This window comes from Pelodiscus sinensis, chromosome 5 (genome assembly GCF_052426305.1).
Source record: "Pelodiscus sinensis isolate ZL-2025 chromosome 5, ASM5242630v1, whole genome shotgun sequence".
Taxonomy (NCBI): Eukaryota; Metazoa; Chordata; order Testudines; family Trionychidae; genus Pelodiscus; species Pelodiscus sinensis.
Window position 1 is genome coordinate 122,636,554 of NC_143056.1, and position 19,912 is coordinate 122,656,465.

A 19,912-nucleotide genomic window follows, 5' to 3' on the forward strand; every position below is an offset into this window, starting at 1 on the left:
AAAGGGGTACATACATTGTATAGAAGGATCAACATTTCCCCTCCACTGAAGCTATTTGAGGGGGGAGGTTAACAGAGAATTCTATAGTGTTCAGTGAACTGCATGCTGCGAGTAACTGTCGCATGAGGAATGTCTCTGGAAAATGAACTATAGGTCTCACTCTGCATTTAGGTGAATGTGAGACAATCCCAAGTATAATAAATTGCACTGGTATTCCCATGGAATAAGTACATTTCAGGTGTGGTGTAAGCATAGTGTACATGTATTGCTAAAGGTTAGTTGGCATGTTATGGCAACTAGAAAGGTCTTCTATTGACTGGCAAACCACCTCAATTCCATGTTGTAATTAAAGGTCCAATGCTGAAAGTGTTATTGGTGTAATGCTTACAAACCCAATTGTGCTGTCAAAATTTACCTTAATGAGTTTGATTACTTAGCCCACATAATAAGTATCTACAGTTGAAAATTATCATTGCATTCACCCAAAAGGATCTTTGCTTTTTCTCCTTCAGCATAGTTTAAGGTTCATTACTACTTGATCATTCTCCTACATTTAGAATGTTTGCCTCAATTTGTTTCACATTAACATTTCTGTACAAATGTTAGGTTGCTAAAGCATGGAAGGGAGAGATTTTACACATAAGAAAAAACTGTCTAATTAGTTACAAAATTAAGAAGCCACACAAGTGTGCATCTATTTTCTACTCAAGTTTGCTAGTATATACAATAAGTTGAGAGGATCATGTTCAGCTTTTACATGGAAGGAATGCCACAGATTGGACTGATTCACTAGACAATTTAAGCCAGTCTATCTTTGTGGGCAGGCTAATAAAGGTGAGAAATTGAAAGTGGATATGATCTTAGAGAGTCAATCCCAGATAATCAGCACTCATTTTTCATTGCTAAAAATAAGAGTAGGATTTCTATGGAGTAACATCAACTTCAAAAACCAAAGCCACTGAATTAAAGAGATTACAAATTCAAAGTATTTGCAAACTGCCCCTCTAAAGAATCAGAAATGGCAACTGGAAGTCACACTGTATAGCAGACACATGGCACATTCAAGTACTGATACACTATCCTCCACACATGCCTGTAAGGGTAATATTTAAAAAAATTTATTGTAATATAGTATGTCTTGCCAGAAAGCACAAACACAAATATAACAATGGCCAAAGTAAATTAAAAAAAAAATCCAAAGATTTCTCCAGAGAATGTTTACATATCTGCTGTAGATTTCACAGGACATATATAGATATCTATCTTTCAACATCATGTTAACATTTCACACTCTACTGGACTGCTGGAACAAGATGGAAGTTGGAGACTAAAAAAGTGCCCCAACAAGCCAACTATATGCCTCAATTGGTCAAAAAATTGTCTCCCTTCTCTTCATGCTCTGAGGGAAAGGGGATGATCTTCCAAATATTTCCCTTCATCCTCACACAACTTCCTTAAAACTGATAGTGTGCTACTACCTCCCAAGTTAAGGAAAAGGGCTGGCTCCAGTCTGGAGGATTGTTAATGCCATTGAGGGGTTAGAGTAATTCAAGGCACTCATCCTAGTGTTGCCAAGCCTGGAGAGCTTCATATACAGCACATTGTATAGCACTGCTATATAGCCAGGCTGACCAATAAAAGCATGTTCTTGGTGAAGGATGTGAAAATGAATAAGCTCATCATCCCAAATCTCTTTGAAATTTCCAGTTTAAGATTCATCTGTATTTCATTCTACAAAGACATGTACATGACAACTACATTCATCTATATTTAGATGGCACTTGACAGCAAATTGCTTTAGTGTCCTTTAACCACTTTGCTGTTTGAGACAATGTTCAGGGACATGAGGCTAATACAAATAACTCACAGTAAGGCCTTTCAGCCAGCTTCACAGTATAACAATTGTCTTCAGACACAAATGATCTTCCCATTGACCAGTAGTGTCTACAATGCATCTACAAGTCTTCCGTCACATAACATTCACCAGTATATCAATACAACCCCTAAAAATAAAAAATTAAGTACCAACAGTAACACTGTTTGCTCTTGATGCAGGTGGGTATTCCACAAACTGTAAGCTTCCCCATAATATAAAATACCCTTTTGATTAAAAGGATTTCAAGATATTGCACTGCTGTATTATACTTTTGCCTCCCAATCTCATTCCAAAACTCTCTTAACTGTAAACAAATAAACCAAGTGATTTTTGTAGAGTCTTCACAATTGTATATCTGCATTCCAAAAAAACCTGGAACCCACTGAAGCCTTCATTACAGATACAGTAGCCTAAGCACAGTGGAAGTTCTGTCCAGATGCTTTCTTTGTACAGTACAGTAGTAAGATTGTCCATTCTTCCAATATTCACACTTTAAGTTTCCTCTTCTGGTCAAAGTATGCATCAAATCTTGAGAGTGCATAGTCCTAAATAAAATGAAGTAAATGATCAGTTACCTGAGAAAGTGTCAGTTGTGTGCTGCCATGGTGTACATACATTCTTATCTGCAGCTTAAGAGACTATCGAATAGGACTATAGCTTTAAATATTTCTGTACTCTCCTGGCTTCACCTTCCAAGAGCATTTGGGGGCAATGGAAGAGACCCTTTAAGCAACTTTAATAGCAACATTCAAGTCTCATCTCAGGTTAGCAGCATTTCTCATCTTGACTCTTGGGTACTAGATTCATGTCAGTGTAAGTTTCCTTAGCAACAAAATAGGACTTACAGCCAATACTATAATACTGTTCAAGTGTACTAAACCATTTATTAGCAAGTTCTCCCTATAACTAAACTAAGATCTTTACCATTCTTAGTTCCAGAGAGGAAGCTTACTAGAGAAGTTTGAGAAGAAAGCTATGGGGAAAAAATTTCTGCTCCAGAACCAACAGTATTAAAACTAAGAATCCACTGTTTACATGTTAAGGCAAGTACTATGGAGGGCAGATGCTGCAACACTTTCAACTATAGGTGGAAGAGTCTGGGAGCGTTAATCGTTTGGTGTTAAAAAAAATATTTCTGCTAATGTTCTGTCTAGTATTGAACAGAAGTGGAAGTTATCTTATTAACAGTAGTATCACATTTCACTTATTCATTATAATGATGCAGGAGGGTGGACAATTACACTCAAGAAAAGCCAAATGAGTAGGAAGCAGGTGAATCTCTTAAGAATGAAGCACTAAGTTTAAATCTTAGTGTACATTAAGAGTAAGGAGTACTTTTAATAAAGAGAAAGGTTAAGATTTTACTCTTAAAAACATACCATGTATCCAAACTCAATGGATGAAATCTTTGCTTGTATAATGGACCATAGGCCCCAGAAGAAGTGAGATGCCAGGGCAAACCTGTAAGTTACAAAGCAAAATGTTTATTGAAGGACACACTGCTGGCATCCCACATTAATTGCATTACCTAGCCAACCTAGAGTCAAAATCAATCTCACACACACACACACACACACACACACACTTACTTCTTGTCCCAAGCAGTTATATGTCATGACATTCGTTTCCCACTGACTAATCCCCAAAAAGATGGAAAATACACCTATTTTCTTATAGTTTTTCATAGCATAATTTAATTTGTGCAGTGTCACCAGTAAATTTCTGAAGTTTACTATTTGCACTGCACCTTAAGAGTTCTGACATGGAACAAGAATTCATTTACCATAAAAATCTATTTAATGCAAATCCTAACTAGAAATTTCTCAGGTGATGCAAGAAACAGAATTCATAAGACACAAATGTAAATGTTAAGCAGATGGACTGTATGCAAAACGCCAAAATTTTACTCACTACAGTAAATATAAATAAATAGTCACCTATTGACTTCTATCAACATATCTTCTTCCATTTTGGACTTGTCTTCATTACTTAGATTTTCAAATCCATTATGGAATGCAGCAAGGTAACTGGAGATAAAATGAAGCTAAAGACAATAGCGATCATGAGAACACAAACATAAGTCCTACATTCAAGAATGGTTAATATTAACATGCTAAAAGTTTTAGAAGTCCAGTTTTCTCCAAGATTAAAAGTTTGAGTATTAACCATTTTGGATCATTTCAAAGCCTGAGAATCAAAATAAGAATGCCTCATCAACAAATAAATAATTTAGTATATAAAGACAGTATCCCATTAGTTCAAAAGATACCATTTTGATATTCTGCCTAACTATTTTGCTTTTGGTCTCAACCCATAGCTGAAACCAGAGGAACATCAGGACAAACTTTGCAAATGAATGACCATGGTAAGTGTTCTACCTGGAAAAACTACTGACAGCAATGAAAGTTTTGAAAGTACATTCAATGTTATGCACTTACCTGTTGCATCCTTGTGGGATACTTAAAAAAACTGGCTTTAAAGAATGGGTATTTTTCATAAGTGTAGTCATACATCCATTCACAGAAGTGATTTGCAACATCAAATCCTCTGAAAAGGAGTGATTCAGTAGTTAGGGCAGAGTTCCTCAAATTTCCATAATATTTACATATTTGCTCGTTTAAAATTTCAAGACTGTTATTTAATTTTTTTATACAGCACAATGAGAACAGAGGCTAGAATTGGCAGTAAAAGCAAATCATGCAAGACGCATCAACGAGCCTTTTGTGTTTAAAAAAAAAGTTAGAAATAATACCCATGTTCTTATTGTTCATGCAAGAGAACTTGATACTGCTCTTTGTGTGGAGTTTCTCAGCCTAGAATCTGTGACCTTAACTCAAAATACCACAGAGGTCCAAGATATTGAAGAACAGAATTATTTGCCAGCATTTAAGGAATGCAGGAGATGATACAACTTGATTAAATAAAAACCTACCTCTATACAAGTGGCTAATACACCACCTGCATAATGAGTTCAATTCCGTTTGTTGTGATCAAGTTTAGTAGAGTAGTACATTTAGAGCAGTAATTGCCAACCATAAATAGTGAGTGGACCACATAGTCCTCCATCTCAGTGGGCAGTCCACAGGGGTTCTACCTGTGGCCTGTAGATCCCACCTGCCCTCCTCCTGCCATGTACCTCTAGTACACTGGAGTCCTGCACTTTACTCCTCTCCCTTCCTCCCAGCACTTTCAGAGCCACAAATCCGTTGATTTGCAATTAACCCCTGCTCTTCCCCATGCCCTCCCAGAGCCAGCTGTTTGTGACTGTTCAAGCTCTTGGGGGAATGGTGGGGGAAAGCAACATGAAGTTACTGTTGCAGCAAGTAGCAGGAGCCCTTATGTTTAATTTAGCACTTTCTGTAATTCCACAGATGTTCATGTATAGTAAGTGGATGCTCGTGCTGCACTTGGATACATTTAGAACACCAGTAACTCATTTTTTTTAAACTTAGTAGGTGGATGTGGGCAAGAGTTCTTTGAAGTAGCTGCCGAACAGAGTAACAAAATTCGATCTTCCTGAGCTAGAGCAAGATTGCTGCAACAACTGATTTCAAAAGAAAGCAAACTACTAGGAAACTGTTTGGGTAAAAACACCAGGACAGTGGATGTAATTAAGAAGATTAACATTAAAACTAAGTCATTTTAGCAGAGTATTTAATTATGCAGTAATGATTTTAGATATTACTTAAGTGTAATACTAAGGATCACAACTTTGGTTAATAGATCTCTTGTATTTTCTAAATAAGAGCTTTTATTCACTTTTCTGCTCCATTTAGGGGGGAAAGTCATTTCTAAGAAGCACATCACCACAAGCCAAACACTGTGTGAACTGAACTGCAGTCCTCTGGATTTTCAGATTTTTGCAGATGAATTAGATTTCAGATACACTGATGCAGGCACCCATGAGACTGCCAGTTTAGCCTGTACTCAAAGCCTCAGGCACGTTTGGGTGAATCAAAGGCAGGACACAATGTAATGTACAGAAATACAACTTATTGGAAAAAGATTAGATTTAGAAAATCTTATTTCCTTTTATTATAGTTTATTTAAAGAAGTGCCAATCTTGCCCATCAGGAAAATCTTGCTAGGTTTGGAACAATTTACCTGTAATTATAGCTGCTGTATTCAAAGTCAATAAGCATTAGCTTTTGTTTTTCAGAATCCTCTCTGCCTTCCAAAAGCAAGATGTTACCTAAAGAAGAGTTTTGAGAAAACAAAGATGAAGTGGCAGAATTACTGGGGTTATTGAAGTAGTATCATCTGAATTAATAAAAAGTTTTGGTTTTTTTAAAGTTTGCTCCAGTATTCTGGCATTCCTTTTGACAAACAGGAAAGTAACACATGAAGGCATCAGGATACCTATATATAATTTGCAACATGTCTGTCAAATCCCTGCATCTTCTCCCAACTCAACACGTCATCATAATTCAATGTTTCAGAGTTCAGATTTTGTTCAAGAAAGTTTGTAAAACAATCCAGTTATAGGATTAACAGAAATTCATTTAGTCTGCTTGCCACTGAAAAATTTGTCCATATAGTGTATGTTTTAGGGAATCAAATCTGAATGTAAGTGTTCCAAGTGATGATGTTTTCACTATGCAGCATCACTTACCTATAGTTAAAACAAGACAAGCATTTAGCTCAAGTCTCCATCCAGTTTTTGTGGTTTAAACTCTTGCTTTGTGTGTGCATGGTTAACTACAAGAAATAATCCAAGGCTACTCCTTAACACTGCAGTATGAAACTAAATTTCCAAAGTAATGCCATCCTACCTTCCTGGCAGTCATTGTGGCAAAAGACAACTGGTGAGGAAGTAGCTTCAAGCATAGATCTGAAAAAAGAGTAAAGGGCAAATAAAAAGTTAAGACAAAAAAAATATGTTTCTAGACCCAGTTAAATATAAGACTTGTTTTTTGCATGAACTCCAGGTTTCATAGTATTCCTGGCAAAAACTACATTTTAATGTGGCAAGTAGGCTGAGAATTTAAGTGCACAGAAATGAGGACACTCATTAGTATGGCTCTACTACAATCAACTCAGTATATCATTACACCTGTTCGCAAGCATGCTCCAACAAGGATCAGCAGTGGAGGTTGTAGGAATCAGTTCTTGGCCTGTAGGTTTATTTAATTCCGATAACTATTTAAGTGTTACCACCACAGAAGTCTGAATATATAATTCAGAAGTTAAACGTACAACAGTGGCAAACAATCTAAAAATCTTACCTTAGGCTTTTCATTTCCTGTGGCAGATTGTAACTGAGGATTTTGTTCAATTTTCTAATCCGGGATTCTCTAGTAAATTTAATCCTCAGTACTTGATTTAGATACCTAACCAAAAAATTAAGTTAAATTTGGTACAAATGTTATGATTAAATACATATTAACATTCCAAGTCCAGAATTAGTTATACTTCAGTTGAGAACTTTTAGCTTTTTCTTTAATTTAATATTTAACCCCTCCCCCCACATATTTCAAAAATCAAGACACCAAATAGAAGCTTCTGGGGGGGAGAGTTAAGTAAGTCTTCTGGGCTCCCTCAGATAAAGATGCTTAGAAACAGAAAGCTTTTATCTCTACAAAATACTTGTCAAATTATAGAAGGGACTCTGAATAGCAGCTGGACTTCTACACATTAAGATAGTCATTGGCTGCTATCTTTTTTTTTACCTATTTTATAAAAAACTTAAAATAAAAAGTGAGAAGACTTACTTTTCCATTGTCCCAAAAAGCCATTTAGGTTCTTTATTAAATGGCATTTTCATAGCATGAAACCTGGCCATTTTCTCAGCAATTTCTGAAGATATATCAGGTAAGCCTAATTCTTCCGTGTCTAACTTTCTGCTCTGTAATAAAATAAAGCACACTTGAAAGAACTGATAAGGACAGAGAAACAAATATCACCACTCAGCTTTAAAATGACAGAGTAGAGTAAAACTGTTTCATGAGGGTTGAGCACAATAATGGTTTGGGAAGAAGTTTAAGTGAGAATAGCTATTAATTATTCATTTAGTAGCCTCTGATCTTCTGTTCTGTATGGTCAGAAGGTCAAATCCCACCACTTAAAGGGCTCATCTAGACCACAGGGAATGGTCGAAAGAAGATATGCAAATTCCCGTGGAATTTGCATATCTTCTTCGGATCACACTTTCGAAAGCTCTGATGCCGCTTTTTTGGCAAAGCCCCCCCCCCGGTTGAAAAGCTGCTCTTCCTCAAAAAAGAAGGTTTACGCAGCTTTTCGACAAAGGGGTGGGGTTTCCGCTGAAAAAGCCACGTCTTAACTATGCTTTGAAAGTGTGATCAGATGAAGATATGCAAATTCCCGCAGACTTTTCATATATTTTCAACCATTCTCCGTAGTCTAGATGAACCCAAAGTCCAGTGTATACATTAGAGGAGTCATTGAAGAAAATAAATGTGCCTTCTGAGCCATTCTTTTGATTGTTAACAGAATGACTGCTCTCAAGCTTAGTTCATCCCATATTTATTATGATCTTTTTCAACTGCAGAAATGTTTAGGGACATAGCCAGCCCCCCCCCCCCCCCGAGTTTATAATTAGAGTGAGGAAGTCTAGTTAGAGCAACAAATTAAGACTAACAACTACAAGTACCGAGTATTTCATTCCCACATCTGTTTTTGTATATAGTCCAAAGACAGTCCCCAATCATGTTCAATTACAACATTCTACAGCTACTAGCCTGTTGATTAATCATGAAGTGACTCACTGGAATGAATTCCTCTAATCGGCCTTGTGGAAAGATTCCATACAGCTTTGGGCCAAGATTTCTCTCTGCGAGAATGGCAAACATAACACTCTCCAGAACCATGGCTTCTGCACCCTGTATAAAATTAAGGTAAAAAGTTTACAGAAGGATTAAGTTTAGTATGCGGAAGACTAAAGCTCCCAAAGTGAAAGTTTATTTAGTATTAAGTTTTTAAATACACTGATTTCTGCTGATTTTGGCTTTTTTTGCACCAGGGGGAGAGGGGGGAGAGAAGGGGGACAATTAAAAAAAAAAAAAAAAGATCAACAGAAAGAATATGAAACCCAGGCAGGGTTACAGTTTCAGGAGAAAACTTTAGTCAATGAAATTATGAAAGAAGCCCATTGGTTCCTAGTGCCTCCCTGGAAATTGCTCACTATTCTTTACAAGCAACTCCTGTCAAGTTTAAACTCACTACAATGTGGATACCATTTTCATGGTTATTTATCCATGAAGTGTAGAATATAAAGTCTCTACTGAAAGCTTAACATATCAATAGTCAATCACTGCAAAATTCATAGATGGTTAATAAGCAAGGAAAAGTGTTATTAAAATGTAGGGTTACAATACAAAAATATTTTAGTAACCAAGCTATTCCTATTTTCAGGAGTATAAGGTAAGAACCTGGTTCAAAACAATTATGGGAGGAAAAAAAAAAAAAACAACAGTGTCTTATAAAACCCTAATACGAATAGATTTATATTATGTCTCTGGCTCCATCTCTAGGAAACAAATCAAAACTATTAAATATACTAATAGCTATGCAAGCATCACGTTTAAAATTATCTTCTACAAAAGCAGCCACTCCTTTAAAAGATGCCAGCAGCAGCATGACATGATCACATTTGTCAACATATTTTTACATGAATGAAAAGGAATTAGAAATAAGCCATGATGACTTTTCTACACATTGCTACACAGAAATGTAGGTGCCACCATGACCAAGAATTGCTCTATAAAGATGTACAAACCATAATATACAAGAAGCACTATAGGATCTGCTGTTATGGTAAGAAGTTATTTGTAATACAGTAAATCCCAAAGGTCTGATGAAGATACTTAAGGAGTTGGAGATAAATAGAAAGACAGACTCTGCCCAGGAGAGTTTATACAATGTAAGAAGTCATGACAATTTTTAATACTGAGCTCTAACACTTTTTGGCATTAGATAGGTTGAAAAGTGGTTTCAGATAGTGGGGTGCAGAATGCCTTTCTTGTTCCTGTTCACTTGAAAGTGTGCTCTGAAGCCTGCCGCTTACCCTACTCCTGCCTCCAGCAGTTCCCTTTTGGCTTTGTCTGGCTCCTGGTCTTGTTCTCCATGGTGTTCTCTTTAGTTTCTCAAAGTTTTGACTTCATAATGCTTTTCTTGGTCTCATTGTATTTGTACTATAGTTAGTACTGCAGCTGTACTGACCATCTCTGGCCCTCACAGCTGAAAAAACATGAGGACATGAACCAAATATGAATAGATGCACTGGTGCCTGCCCAAGTATGCAAGCAGGCAAACATCTAGGGGGCAGAATACTCCTCCAATATATCTAAGGCTTGTAAGGTCCGTGTGGGCATCTTAAACCTCTGAAGATTCTCCCCTCCTGCCACCTTCAAGATGCCAGAGACCAGATACTCTGGATTTCCCTCCACCGTGTCCTTTGCTCTTGAAGCCCCTTCCCAACACATCAAGTGTCTGCAGAAACAAGGGGAATTGATTGATCTTCATGTACAAAGCTACCTCTAACCCAAAAGGCAGAATGGCCCCATCAACATTGCCTTCAGAAAAATAGCATCTACACTGGATTCCTGAGTAAGGAACCTAAATCTAGGTTTGGGACATCTCTGGAGAGACTGACTTCAAAATGTATGCTGCAATTAGATACCACAGTGACTAATCTTCCAAATTAAGGTTGTGTATCATGGAAGTTTTTGTACTAGTTTTAAGAAGTTCTGGTGGAAGCCCTTTTGGATGTCTCTAATTTGACAGTGCAAGATGTAAAGGACAGAAAGATATCCACAAGTATTTAAGAGAGTTAAAATATAAGCAGCTAAGCCTAAGGATCTCAGAATTGTGCCAGTGGTAAATCTGACTACTACATGCAGCACGTAATGGTTGTGCCCCCTTTCTTCATACAGCATTCTCAACTTCATTTCCTGAAGCAGAATTAATGCATTTAACAGATACTCTCCATAGTTTCACATGCCCTTGTGGAAGCATCTGCCAAGTACCATAATTCAAGTTAGAATGGATATTCAACATGGTAGCAGAAGCACCAATTTTTTAACAAATACCCAGTTCATGACTAGGCACTCTGGGGCATCTAAGTTTTAAAGTGTCAAGTAAACTGGCACCATGGCTCCAAAATGAATAGTATTTGTATAGTCATACTTCCTTATTTCTGCAAGGTGAATTGGCACTCTCCTCTGAAGGTACTTAGGTCTTGTCTACAAAGATTGCAGCTGCCATGATTGATCTTCTAGAGTTGGATTCAGTGAGCCTAATTAAGACTCATTAAATCAGACTCAGAGGGTGTCCCTACCAGCATCTGGTACCTCCCCTTTTTTGTGAGGAGTAAGAGAAGCCAATGGGAATGTTTTCTCTCAGCAGCCTTCCATTGTGGGGACACCCACAAGCTTGTCTTAAGGTAAGCTGACTCCAGCAATGAATTCTGCCTAACTGGAGTTGAGTACCTTAAGCCAAGCTGCCTGGTCTAGTGTAGACCTGGCCTTTATATGGCAGGTTGCTAATTAGAAGGCATGTTTTACTTAGACAAAGCTGAAGAAACTGTTTGTCTGTAATTCTACATCTCTGAAGATATTTCCCTGGATTTCTTCTAATCTCTCCTTGAACTAAAAGACAAATAACTTATTCACAAAGACCTAGCTCTGTCAAATATTCCTTGAGCATTAGGTAAGATTTTGACTTTCAGTCTAAGGAAAGCTGGGAGAGAAATGGGGACTCAAAAAAGTGGATTCAGAAAGGTAGAATTACAATACCACCTTTTTGGAAGATAACACAAACTGAATACCTATCCCTGGGCAACAAAGGATCAGGGAGTCACACTTTGTTGGTGGGGCAGAACAATGGATTATGCTTTTGCATAAGCCTTCTTCATAACTTGGAACAAGCAAGTGGCCTAGCACTTTTGATGTATGAGAAGGGGATAAGTTATGAGGGGATGAAATTTCATGTACTCTAAATTTTTTACATGACAGTTTCTTCATCTGCCTTAGCCAGCATTAAGATGCAATAGCCAAATTATGGAAGACAAAAATTGTTAACAATTACATGGTTAACAATTTGAGAAAAATCTAGAAACTTTGATATTCCTATAGAAGATGTATAAGCTTTTTGGTAAAGCTTATTCAACTGTTTTAAGACCAATGGTATGGCAAGAATCTAGAAAGCCCCAAGAGTCTAAGCTAAAGCATTTACATGGATCTGAATGTAAACAAATCTGACCATCACTAGTGAGACCCTCATGTATTACATCACAGTATGTGCATGAGTTTATTGTTGGACTAAAAGTTAGAAACAGGTAATAGCCTGCTTTGGAATGAATTCCAAGGACAAGCTCTGGAATACTGCATTAGAGAGCTAGGACAATTGTTAAGCAGGTCAGTGCAGTTGTTCTATGAACCTGTCTGATTAATCTTTTCTGCTTCTCCACCTTTCATACACTTAATCCACATGTACTGTTTGGAAATAGCAAAAAAAAAAAAAGCCACACTTGAAAACCTGTCATTGTAAATATCGATCTATATGGTCAAGTCATACTACTGTTTACCTACACCAATTTTTTTTAGATCTAATGCTGCAGTTTAAATTAAAAGCAAGTTTATCACCACAAATCTGATTAAGTAGTCCTTTAGAAACTGACATATTACTGGGTTAATGATTTACCTTAATGCCTTTGAAAAAGGGATTCTGTACTGTATTTTAGGCAGTATAAAGTGACCTGTTAATTTTTAACCTGGAAACTAATTAAAATGATGTTTCAAGGTTACAAAGCTAAGCAAAGAACTGCAGGCACACTCATAGGCAATATGATTTGTGCAGAGCCAAAGCTTCAGGGGTTTTGAAGTTCTATCACTTTCAGAAAGTATGTTCTGAAAGTTGCACATTGACACCTGCAGCCAAATATCCACTGTAAATATTTCCCAATCAGCAATTCAGTCTTAGGTCACTTGATCCTTGCTCTTGTTAGCTAGGTTTTCCTAGATCTTCTATATATTTGAGTTTGTCAATGTGTCTGTTTGTTCAAGAACTTCTCCTAAACGTTAAGAGCTACAATGACCAAATGTGGTATACAGCTTCCTCCCATTTAAAGCAAGGTATGAGTTGGTTGTGCCAGGAAAGTGGGATGTGCCCGGAATGGGATTGCTTCTCAAAGCCACACAGAAGAGACACAGATCACCAAGCAGTGAAAGGGCATGACTAGGGGGGTGCCTCCCCTTCCCCCCATCCAGCCCTGAGCCTCCCATCCCCATGCACCATTTAGGGAGACTGTTGCTGGTTGTTTCCCTTCAGGCAACAAAAGGAAAGCATGAAGCTTGCTGAATTCCTCCTTCTGGCTGGGGAGCACAGGGGATAGACAACCTGGATCTGCCCCAGCTGGGGGATATGCACCTCTTTCCTGGCTGTGCCTGCTGAAGCTGTAGTTCTCACTTGGTCTCAAGCTGCTGTGGTGAGAGGGCTGGGGTAGTCCTCTCTCCTCAGAGCAGCCTGCACACTGAACCCCTCCGCGCCAACCCCACCCCAGAACAATGTTTTACATCAAGCATGTACATTTGTTTTTAAAAATGAAATGAAGGAAAGTAGTTAATTGAGTTAAGGACTCAAGCAACACTGAGAATAATGTATTTATATATATATAAATTAGTAAACCTGTTCAACATCTTTATAAGTACTTATCCTTACAGGATTGAAAAAGAAAATCCTGACCCCAAGTTTGTCAAGTGCTACCCAGGACAGCACAGACCTATCAACATATATTATTGTATTTTGTTAACTGATAGATAACTACATAAGAACCCTGAATATTTCTACTAATGTTGATCTTTTCACCCTGGAAGCTGTTAAGTCTCCTTGAAATAGCCTCAAGCGTACAAATTTCCCTTCTTCTCCAACCACAGTTAGAAGTGACAGGATAGCAAAGTGGTGTTGCAGAATGGCTTGCACCTGGTTCATGTTCTATTGCTCCTGACTCAGGACAACTGCCAGGGAGTTCTACCACTCTAGATCATGGCATGAACGAGGAATGAGAAACCTGTGCCAATGATATCTCTCACATAAGAATAAACTCCATATTTAGTATTATAAAGAATTAACCTGTAAGCAAGAAACATTTTGGCAACTTTGAGACATCCTCCACATTGTAAGTGTTCTTGAAGTCACAAATCTTTGGTATGCAGTCCTTTTGGCATTTAAACCAAAAGCACTGGAAGGATGCAGGAAAGATGACTGCAAAAGACAGCAAATAACTGAGCTACCTTTATTTTTGTAGGTCAGTGGCTAAGAACAAGAGCCAATTCCAAGAGCAGCAGTGGCTATACATACCCATGTTGAGAAAGGCACAGAGTCCTCTCTATGGAATGCGTAACTAACCAGAGTTACTTACCTGCAAGTCATTTTCCTTCTGAGCCTGTCCAGAGCCTCCTTTATTACAGGACCTCTATGAATGAGAAAAGTTAAGTAGTGAGAAGATGAAAGCCAACATGATCAGCAGCCACCAGAACAGAGGGAGTACAAACCACCACACACAAAAAAAAGCTACAGTTGACTATTTAACTGTCCACTGATTTAATCATATCTACAACACTAGTCTCCAACATCTAACCACACCATTTTTATCTCACTGCATACAATAGTTTACTCCAAAGCTTTCAAAGGATGTGCCATTGAGCTCAAACCACTGCCATAATATACTGAAAGCTATTTTCCAGTATTTCACACTGGATTTTGATTTGTTGACAGTTTAGAAGAACTTTAAGACCTTATGGAAATTGTACATTTAACATTGGAAATCTCTTCTCCCTCCCGGTAAGTAATTTAACAGCGAAGACATTTAGGCCCTGTCTACACTACAGGCTTACACTGTTATAACTACAGTGTTCAGGGCTGTGAAAAATCCACATCTTTGAGATGCAGTTATACTAACCAAACACCCCTCCCCGCCATAAACCATGCTAGTTGAGGAGAGTGTTTCTCACTGCAAGCAGCAGTAGTTAACTATGCCAACGGAAGAAGTGCTCCTGTCAGCATAACATCTGCACTGAAGCAATACAGAAATACAGGTATAGCTGTGTTGCTGCAGTCTTTTCAATATAGACCTATCTTGGCAGAGTTACAATAGAAAGCTTGCAGAGTAACTGCTTTGCTGTATCTAGATAATCAGATCTTTTAGTTTCCAGGAATATTTAAATCAATTTTAATACTAACCTACTAGATGTGTATCCTATTTTTTAGATGTACTGAAGGTTCTTGTAAGTACAGAATTTATGTTTTCAAACAAATTTTATGAATGTATGTAGAGGACAAACATAAGATGCTTGATGAAATTTAATACAAACAAATCATTAACCAATTTCATGCATAATGCATTATGCTATGTTAACAGCCATCATAAAGCAATTTCAAAATGTTAGCAAGTCATATGCCCTCAGCAGCTGAACCCTCAGTGGCACATGCTTTTAATAGTCACACATTTAAAATGCAAATGGGAATAAAAACCCATAGTCTCTTGAAGGGGTTGAAGGCAAGAAAATAAATAAGCAAGTATTTGTCTAGTTCTATTCAGCATTTGTGTGGCTGCTATTGATATTGCAATTTTGTTGCAACATTACTGTTTGGGTATTTAAACCACACTAAGGGTGAAGGCCCATAAAAGAAGCCTCCATCTCATGTTCTGAACAGAAACATTTGGTTCATGGAACTATGAGTATACCTTTGTTCCAAAGCTCTAACAACATATCCGTACCGGGGAAGAAGTGTGGACTGAACAAAATACAAGTTAAACATCACCATCTGCCCTAAGTACCACACAGCAAACTAATGATTTACACAAACTGTACAGCTATGGTATGTATTTCAAAAGTTACAGCCAGGATGTAGTTGATAGAAATTAAAAAAAAAAAATCTTTCAGAAAATACTTCCTATTCAACTAAGATACTATGCTCCTAGCAGACAATATGAAGGCTACTAAATTAGTATTTATTCCTTTCAATAATTAGTCTAGCCACTCACTCAGCCTGATAAGTAATTAAGCAATAATGTTAAACCTTGTACAAAAAACTCCTCTGAAAAGCATTGCCTATGTCAATACAACTTTTGCATTTTACTGAACATTCTTGGAACAACAGCCAAAGGATTACTCACCATCCAGGAGTCTTTCCTGCTTCATGATGCTCCTAGAACAGTTTAGTTTTATCAGAAGTTAAGTGGATTAGATTTTTTTCCAAGACCTGAATGGGTATCTCATTTTTAACTGATTTGGGTCATACCAGTATTAAGAGACGGATCAATACTCTATGAATATTCTTCAGACTGATGCGTGAGACTCTTAATGGATCTATTGTACTGTATCTTTAGGAGAAAGTAACAAGGAATGTATATTTCAGAGTCATCAGAAAAATGACATTCCTTTTTTTCCCCCTTGCCTCAGCCCAGAATATTATGTGTCCAAGCAAGACAGAAGATGGAATGTGGAAAAAAAGTTACATAATAAATGATTTGCAATTGTGAGTAGGTTAGAGTTGAGTAGTGTTCTCAAGCTATCCATCTAGTCACGATACAAAATTAGATAAAGCTCCTATGATGACTGTCAAGAAGAATCTTTAACTAGTGAATACTTTCGGACATATCTTTGGGTAAGTAAAGCTTAAGACGTAGATATCAGAATAAAGGGAAAAAAAAGTATAATTTTAATTTAGTTGAGAAAAACCAGGAAGTCCTCTGCAAGACTAGTGTTTGAAGCACAGAACCTTTTTTTACACCACCGCTCAGAAACCAGCCACTGCATGTAATTCACCAACTCCTGACCAGCCAGCCAAAACAAGAATGCAATTTTCACATAATGAATTGTTATCAGAAGCTCAGGAAGTACAACTCTAGTTTAAGAGCCAATGTGATTGATCTAATATTTGCTTTAAGATCAAAGGAAGAGACTTTTAGAAGCAATGAACTATTTGAAGTAGTGAATCAGGATTAAATGGCACCCAAGATTTCTGTAAGGAAATAGTTTGCTAGATGTACATGTTCTGAAATCCATTTTAAAGTGGTGGTCCACCATTCCTTAAAGTAGGACTGTTAGGCTATGTCTACACACACGGCTTCTTGTGCGAGTAATATGCAAATGAGGCTAAGTGTGGAATATTGCTGAGCCTCATTTGCATACCTAATGAGCCACCTTTTTTTCAGAAGAGGTTCTTGCGCAAGAAGGAGCGTCTACGCTGCCCCTTCTTGCGCAATGCCGTTCTTCCTGAAAAGTAATAGGTGTAACGGCATTGCGCAAGAGGGCTTTTCTTGCGCAAGAAGGGGCAGCGTAGACACTCCTCCTTGTGCAAGAGCCTCTTCTGAAAAAAAATGGTGGCTCATTAGGTGTGCAAATGAGGCTCAGCGATATTCCACGCTTAGCCTCATTTGCATATTACTCACGCAAGAAGCTGCAAGTGTAGACATAGCCTTAGTGTTTGTTATTGCATAAAGAAATTTGCTTCCAAAGCAGATTATAAGTAAATCTAATAAATTAAAGATTAATATGTGCCAGTGAAATCAACTTCGCAATACGAAGATGAGGAGAAGGGATAGGGAGAATAGAAAAGTTGTTGTAAGTCTTTAGAGCTAGAAGCCAGTGATGATTCCCCCCAAATAGACCTTTGATTTTGAGTAATCAATCTTTACTTTTCCCCCCACTCCAACCCTGTACTGTTGACCTGTGTTGAAGGCTTCTTTGTTAGATAGTGAAGATGGCGGATGACTTCAGAGACAGCAAAGATGGTTTTTTGGTCTCAGTTTAAGTATTAAGAACATAACTGGTTTATATCAATACTGACCACGAGCCAGTTTGACAATGAGAATTTAAGTTATTCATTCTTTCTAATATCCCAGGATTTACTGGACAAGATGGCTTCTAATTGGAAGAGGAACACATAACTCTGAGCCTTTGAAAGTAGTCGGTCAGCACAAGCTCATGCACGACTGAGGGTGGTGCAGTTTGTTAGGTTTGCTTTGCAGTTGTTCCCAGCTAATTTGCAAGCTTGTTTGCAACATGCAACTTCGTTGATTTCCTCCATAGCTGGTGGCTATTTCAAAAAGCCAAAACACATAATAAAAGTTACAGAATGGAAATTCTCAAACCCTGATTTCTGGTCAAGAACTGTAATAACCAAGGAACAGAGTGAGTAGGAGTAGGAGTAGAAACTGGAAGTCCTCCTAAGACTCTGAAGACAGATGGTCAAAAATAACATGCAAGCTACCCAGAAGAGGGATGCCCAGAGTTTGTTATTAAACAGAAGAGAATATATTTTGATTCAAGGATTGAGTTCTTGCTGAATTACTGCTTGGGTTGTATCTTTTTAAAGAAGTCTGAATGAAAATGAGACCAGAGAAACTACATCTAAATCTTAGCAATTTGGAACTGGTGGGCTTGTGTTTTTAGGACCTGCACTAGGAACCATCTTGAATCAAGACATCTCTAATCCTCTTGACTTCAGACAAAGTTACCATTCTCCAATGAGGGAGCAGAGGAAAGGAATGTGGAATATTTTTGTATTTGCAGTTACTCATTACATTTTAAACAGCATAAACAGCAGCTGTGTTACTTAGCTTTTACTATTTTCTAAACATATCAAACCCCAGAACTTAAAAAAAAATAAGAAAGCTGTAGAGAATGCTCCAACTTCAGAGATCTCATACTATACCGTGAATCGTGTCTGTCACCTGGAAACCAGAGTGCTCTAGGCACGATCGCATGGGCAAGCCTGCAGCAGAGAACACATGCATATACAACTAAAGTGGTACATTACCCTCAGAATACCCTTAACTCCACCCAACACAAATATATCCCTTGTAAGAGGTGCTTGGCTTCATTCAAGCTATCCTGTCAATTCCAGGGATTTGTAGTTATTCCATGCTACAGACAGACATTAAAAAACAGCAACAATCACGGAAAATGTTTGAGAATTACAGTTACACAGCAGTCTGCATTTTCTTTAGTCACAAAAAATAAAAGGCAGCAAGGCAGGTATGGAACAGTTTTCCACAGAAGCATGGCAGCCATTTTAACTTGTTCAGTGTTTGCTTAAATGAAAAGTTTGTGACCATACAGAACAGAGTCATCAGGTCTTGTTTTTCTTCATTTATATGAAGAATTTGTTTTCGATGTTGAAAAACCAATATAAAGCCCCAATAAATAGTGATTCATGCTTCTTTTGACGAAGCAGGAATGTGACAATCAAGTGATTTTGACAAATGAAATTTTATTTAAAGTGATGTTATAGTACCAACTGTTCTAATAATGTGGGAGCTTTTCTGAAAGATTTAGTTCTTCTGAATTTAAATAGGAAAACAGCACACAATATTAGAATGTTCTGCAAATGAAATAGTCTTCAAGTCCAAAACACTAAGTTCACATTGGCAAACCTTTCAGGTTAGCGCTTTATACACCAAGCTAAACAATTCAACTGTTACTTTGTTGCATTGAGAAGTTTTAAAATTAAATGCTGCCATAACAATCTGGTTCTCTGAGGGCAAGAATGAGAAAAGCAGCATAAGACATCAGTTTACTTTGAACATGTGACATATCTGCATTGTGCCTCAAATACTTAAATTTTCATGTTAGTATTTTTACCTTTCACAAGCACAAATACTTGTCCTCTTAAAAAAAAAAAAAATCTGCTCAAGGATTTTCAAGAGTAGTTCTTGATGTGTATAAACTTCCATGCCAGTGAGACCATTCATAATGGCTAAGCCAGTTCAGCTCCCCCCTCCACCCCAAATTCATGCACACAGAAAACTGCTTAAACATATAATAAATTATTATGACAGAGGAAAGACAAAACTATCCAGGTGTGGCAGCTTTAACCGACTGGCATGGTTTATATTTGATGAGTTATATGTACTGACATTTGTGTCTTCCAAAATTCATAAGGAGCAAACTGGGGTAATTTTCTATTAGTAACAAATTGTTCCTCCCCAAAGGTGGCTTGTACTGGAAGTTGCAGTGCCAATATCCTTAATTTAAAAAGACAGTGTCATCGACTTTTCTGTGTTTCACTCCT

General features: G+C 37.5%; 1 protein-coding gene across 2 annotated transcripts in view; it reads right to left on the bottom strand.

Annotated features, from left to right (window-relative positions):
* Positions 1–1,096: 1,096 nt before the first annotated feature.
* CHKA (choline kinase alpha) overlaps positions 1,097–19,912 on the bottom strand; it is a 34,046-nt gene continuing 15,230 nt past the window's right edge. For both annotated transcript variants that reach the window (XM_075928306.2, XM_075928307.2), the window contains exons 3-12: positions 14,253–14,306; positions 8,602–8,715; positions 7,588–7,721; positions 7,102–7,206; positions 6,649–6,707; positions 5,981–6,068; positions 4,315–4,423; positions 3,814–3,920; positions 3,256–3,337; positions 1,097–2,421 (exon numbers count right to left, since the gene is read on the bottom strand). In XM_075928306.2, coding sequence (XP_075784421.2) covers positions 2,362–2,421; positions 3,256–3,337; positions 3,814–3,920; positions 4,315–4,423; positions 5,981–6,068; positions 6,649–6,707; positions 7,102–7,206; positions 7,588–7,721; positions 8,602–8,715; positions 14,253–14,306 — 912 coding nt within the window. In that variant the 3' untranslated portion in view covers positions 1,097–2,361. The remainder of the gene's footprint in view (positions 2,422–3,255; positions 3,338–3,813; positions 3,921–4,314; positions 4,424–5,980; positions 6,069–6,648; positions 6,708–7,101; positions 7,207–7,587; positions 7,722–8,601; positions 8,716–14,252; positions 14,307–19,912) is intronic.